Genomic DNA, 5312 nt, shown 5'->3' on the forward strand with positions numbered 1-5312 from the left:
AATCGCGTTACAATTCTGAAAAAAGGAGATAAACTAGTGGAGAAGGCGTAAATCAGATGTTTGATAAATAGGCGGAAACGGAAAGGTGCACATTGCAAGCGAAAGAAATAAACCCTTCGTCCCAAAATCGATTTCAATCTGAGGAAAATCAAAAAGAAACAGATAAAGGTGACTCGTCTCATGGATTGGAAGAGTATAATCCACAAATTGGAGATGCGAGACAGGAACAGAATCTAGAATCGCGAAAAGATGGAGATTTGACTGAATCTCAAATTGTGATTCAAGAACTAGTGAATCGATTGGGTCAACAACAACAAGATATTGCAAGGAATCAATCGAGACACTCGAATTTATCAACAAAATCAACAATTGATCAATTAGAACAAATATAAAGAAGGAAATCTTGATTCCCAACGAATTTCACATTCTCTAGAAAATACATAAAGGAATCAAGGTTTGACGGAAGTCATTAATTCTGCGATGAACAAGCAAGCTGGTGAGTCTTCTAAGTCTACGAGGATTATCAATAGAGCAGAACAACGCCAAGGTAACATCCATTCTACTAATTTTGATCATAATAATGTTGAATTATTGAAGGATAATGATAGGATTACTAGAATTGATGATGATGCTGGTAGGCAACAAGATGTAGATTATCATTCTAATTTCCTTAAGATCTCTAGTAATTTTGATAGACAAAATCATAAAGGGATCAATGAGAAAATTTATAATACTGCTGGCAAAGCTAATTTTCCTAAGCATGATCATGTTCCTGAGCCTGCCCCTTATACAGTGATTCAAACCTATGCTGATCGTTTAAGGTTTAATCAATCTAAAAAAGGCATTAGTATCAAGTTAACTGACCCTGAGATAACTACTAAACAGGGCCTTCCTGCAGTCCTTTATGTTAAGGATGAAGTGATTAAAGATTTAGCTGCTGCTTGTAAATATACCTTGATTGGCAAATTCATTTATACAATGCCTAGGGTTGATTTGATTAGGAAGAACTTTATTTTAAGGACTCAATTATCTGTGGGAGTGAAGATTACTCATTTTAATTCAAGACATGTTTACATTGATTTAGATAATGAGTTAGATTACAACATGGTTATGACTAAGCAAACAATGAGTATTGCTGGCCAGGTTATGAGAATCCAGGCCTGGACTCCTTCTTTTAAACCTGAGGAGGAAACACCTCTTGTTCCAATTTGGGTGTCTCTGCCTGAGCTTCCTTGGCATTGCTATAATAAAGAGTTTATTACTAGCTTGTTATCCCCTATAGGTAGAGTTTTAGATTTGGATTTTTCCTTTATTAATAAAACTAGAGGTAGTCAAGCTAGAGTTAAAGTCCAGGTTGACCTTACTAAAGAAAGACCTTCTTATATCTGGATGGGGTACATTGGGGAAGACATTACTGATGGAAGGTGGCAAAAGATTGACTATGATGTTATTCCTGACTATTGTTTTTATCGTAAGCATCAAGGGCATAAATAGATGGATTGCTTCATTAAAAAAAGAGATGAGGAGAATAAAAGAAGGAAAGAATTAGATAAAAATAAAACTAGGAAAGACAATGCTTCTAATGTTTCTAAAGACATGCAGAAAGAAAGAAATATGGATGCAGGTAGAAGAGATATAGAAAAAAATCTTCAAAGAAATGAAGGTCAATCAAATCAATAACAGATGCATCAAGAAGATTCGCAAATACAGAGAAGGAGGAATGATAACCAAAAAGTTAAATTTACTGTAGATAGACATGGTCAACAGCAGCAAGTTCAGCAAGGTATGGTTTCTATTCCTACAAAAAATACCTACATTGACCTAGATATGCAGGAAATTACTCAGGTTGATGAAGAATGAGAGGAACATGTTGAACAATTTCAAGAACAAAGGACACAGGATATTTCAACAAAAAGCAGAGTTTATCAAAAGAAGAGAAGGCATACTTATGTAGAAGGAAGCAATACTAATAGAGAGGATAGAAGTGACAGCAAAGGAGGCCAAATCAGGTAAATAGAATAGTTCATAATGATGATCAGCAAAGCAATGTTAATATTGCAGGTATTGATTCTACTCTTCCTACCCCTACTCCCTTAAATACTGAGACTGTTAATGTTTGAGTAGTTGTTGGAGGTGAGGCTGGTGATTGTCAGGGGATTAATAGACTTAAAGATGTTAGATTAAATAAAGGTAAAGAGAAAGTTGATGAACATGGGTTTCTCATAATAGAGGATAGAGAACCCCCTGATAAATCTAATATGGTTAAAAAAAGTAGAAATCTAATCTAATTGATACTGTCCAAAAGAATAATGAAGATCCTTTTGATGAGTATGGTGTTTAAGATTCTGAAGATGAGTATGATGTAGATACTCAATCTTTAAAAGAAGGAACTGGAACAGGGGAAGAAATAAGTTCTAAACACTATCAACAAGGCCCTATGCTTCCTAATACTAACGTTGAGAATGTTAGAGAGGTGACCGGGAAGCAGGGATTATCTCCAAGGGGCAGGAAAATCTCAAAACAAAATAAATTTGCTTGTATTATTAAACCTGATACTAGAGCTAGGAGTAGAGGTGTTTAAATGTTTAGTTTTATATGATGGAATGCTAGGAGCATCAACACTTTTGGTGCTCTTGAAAGGTTGATTAATTTAAAGAAAATTCATAAGTTGTCTATGATTGCCATTCTTGAGCCTTTTGCTAATCATTCTCAGTTGGATTTTTATAGAATGAAATTGCTGATGGATTATTGTTATAGCAATTCCAATAACAAAATCTTGATATTTTGGAGTAATGATATGAAGTGTAAGGTGGTTGATATGAATCAACAATTGGTTACTATAGAAGCTCAACATGAGGATTGCATTGATCAATTTAGTATTACCTATGTGTATGCTAAATGTACAGAACATTTGAGGAGGCCATTATGGGGCAGATTAATACAGTTCGTCTGATACTGATCATCCTTGGTGCATTATTGGAGACTTTAATGTGATATATTCCACTCAAGAAAAACTTGGGGGCGGTGAGTATAATATTAACAAACGTCTTGATTTGATCAGCATTATTGAATATTGTGGACTTGTTGATATGGGGTATAATGGTCAGCCTTTCACTTGGTGTAACCATAGGAAGGATGCTGCTAGAATTTGGAAAAGGTTTCATAGAGGGGTTGGCTAATGATAAATGGTTAGAGAAGATGCCTCATACCAATATAACTCACCTTCCTTTAGTGGGTTCTGATCATTGGACATTATTGATGGAAATGAATGATAGAAAGGATGAAGTCATTAAATATTGTAAGTTTCTTAAATGTTGGACTGAAAATGGCTCTTTCTATCAAACTGTTGAAAATTGTTGGAATAGAAAGGTGGTAGGAAATCCTATGTGGATTTTACATACTAAGATGGGGAGATTAACTACTACTTTAAGGAATTGGTCCAACAAAGAGTATGGGGATATTTTTATTAATACTAAGCATTTAGAAGAGATGGTAAAGAGTGCTGAGGAAAACATTCTTCAAGATAATAATCAGGAAAACAGAGAAAGATTGAAGGCTGTCAATGCTCAATACATTAGATATATGAAATTGGAATATGATATTTTGCAACAAAAAACTCAGATACACTGGTTAAAAGAAGGAGATACCAATTCAAATATTTTCATGCTGTTATGAAAGGTAGAAGGAAAAGAATGTTTATTAATAAACTTGAGAATGAGAATGGTGATTGGATACAAGGGGAAGAGACTATTGCTAGAGAAGCTTGTGATTATTATGGAAAGATATTCACAGGTAAAAATGAGAGAATCAATGAGGCAAATTTACAGTGTACCACTAAGAAGATTACAGATGATCAAAATAAGGAGTTGGATAAAATGCCTACAGTTGAGGAACTGAGCAAAGTGGTTGTGCAAATGAATCCAAACTCAGCTCGTGGACCATATGGTATTGGGGCAAGTTTGCTTTGACATTATTAAAGAAGATCTTCTGGCTGCAGTTCACTATTTCTTTAATGGACATGATATGCCGTAATACATGACTCATGCTTGTTTCGTATTGATACCTAAAGTGGATCATCCTAATAAGTTAAAGGATTTTAGACTCATCAGTCTAAGAAATTTTACAAACAAGATCATCTCCAAGATCATGAGTACTAGGTTGGCTCCTATATTACCTACTATTATTTTTGAGAATCAATCTGGTTTTGTAAAAGGTAGGAGTATTAAAGAAAATATTATGTTGGCTCAAGAAATTATTCATCGTATCAAATTACCAAGTGAAGGTGAGAATGTGTTTATCAAATTGGATATGGAAAAAGCCTATGATAGAGTTGATTGGTCATATCCTTGTTTAGTATTGAGAAAGTTAGGCTTTGGTGCATTATTCATTGATAGAATTTGGAGAATTATGAATATTAATTGGTATTCCATAGTCATCAATGGCAAAATACATGGCTCCTTTCATTCTACTCGAGGTCTTAAACAAGGAGACCCTTTATCCTCAGCCCTATTTATTTTAGGTGCTGAGGTTCTTTCTAGACAACTGAATATGCTCTATACTAATCAAATATATAGAGGTTTTCATATGGAGAAAAGAGGGCCATAGATTAATCACCTTTGTTTTGCTGATGATATAAGTATTTTCACCTCCACTAACAGAAACTCTCTTCAACTGGTTATGGAGATTATTGCAGAGTATGAGAAGGTGTCTGATCAACAGCTGAATAAGGACAAAAGTTTCTTCATGGTTACTGATAATACTAATCAACAGATTATAGATACTATAATTCAGGAAACAGGTTCTAGAAAGAAACATTGTCCTATCATGTATTTAGGTAGTCCTTTGTACATTGGGGGTCAAAGGATTATCTATTATTCTGATTTGGTGGAAAAGGTTATCAAAAAGATAGCAGGATGGCAAGCTAAAATATTAAATTTTTGGGGGAAAACTACTCTTGTCAAGCATGTTTTACAGTCTATGCCTATTCATACTTTGGCTGCTGTTTCTCCACCTAAGACTACTCTTAATTATATTAAAAGAGTCATTGCTGATTTTTTCTGGGGCAGTGATAAAGATAAGAAAAGCTATCACTGGGAATCCTTGGAAAGTCTTTGTTGACACCCAATTTTGACCGACCTTTGACCATTTTTAGGAATACTATTCAATTAAATACGTAGTTTAAATATTAGAATTTTTAATCGACTTTACATGAATATTATATATTTTAGTACGTTTTACTTTATAAAATTATCGTAAATATTATTAAAATATTTTAAAATTATTACTGACTTTCAAATGTTTTAAAATTCAAA

The 5312-nt window shown here is 33.8% G+C and overlaps 1 protein-coding gene across 1 annotated transcript; it reads left to right on the plus strand.

The window, feature by feature from the left end:
* The first annotated feature begins 480 nt into the window (after nt 1-480).
* On the plus strand, nt 481-1494 carry LOC138342256 (uncharacterized). The gene has a single exon (XM_069294581.1). It carries the CDS (start codon nt 481-483, stop codon nt 1492-1494), a length of 1014 nt encoding a protein of 337 aa, XP_069150682.1.
* The last annotated feature ends 3818 nt before the right edge of the window (nt 1495-5312 follow it).

Source organism: Solanum lycopersicum, chromosome 1 (genome assembly GCF_036512215.1).
Source record: "Solanum lycopersicum chromosome 1, SLM_r2.1".
Lineage (NCBI taxonomy): Eukaryota > Viridiplantae > Streptophyta > Magnoliopsida > Solanales > Solanaceae > Solanum > Solanum lycopersicum.

Excerpts from the sequence above, each read along its gene's own strand:
- LOC138342256 (XM_069294581.1), top strand. The coding sequence starts at position 481 with ATGAACAAGCAAGCTGGTGAGTCTTCTAAGTCTACGAGGATTATCAAT.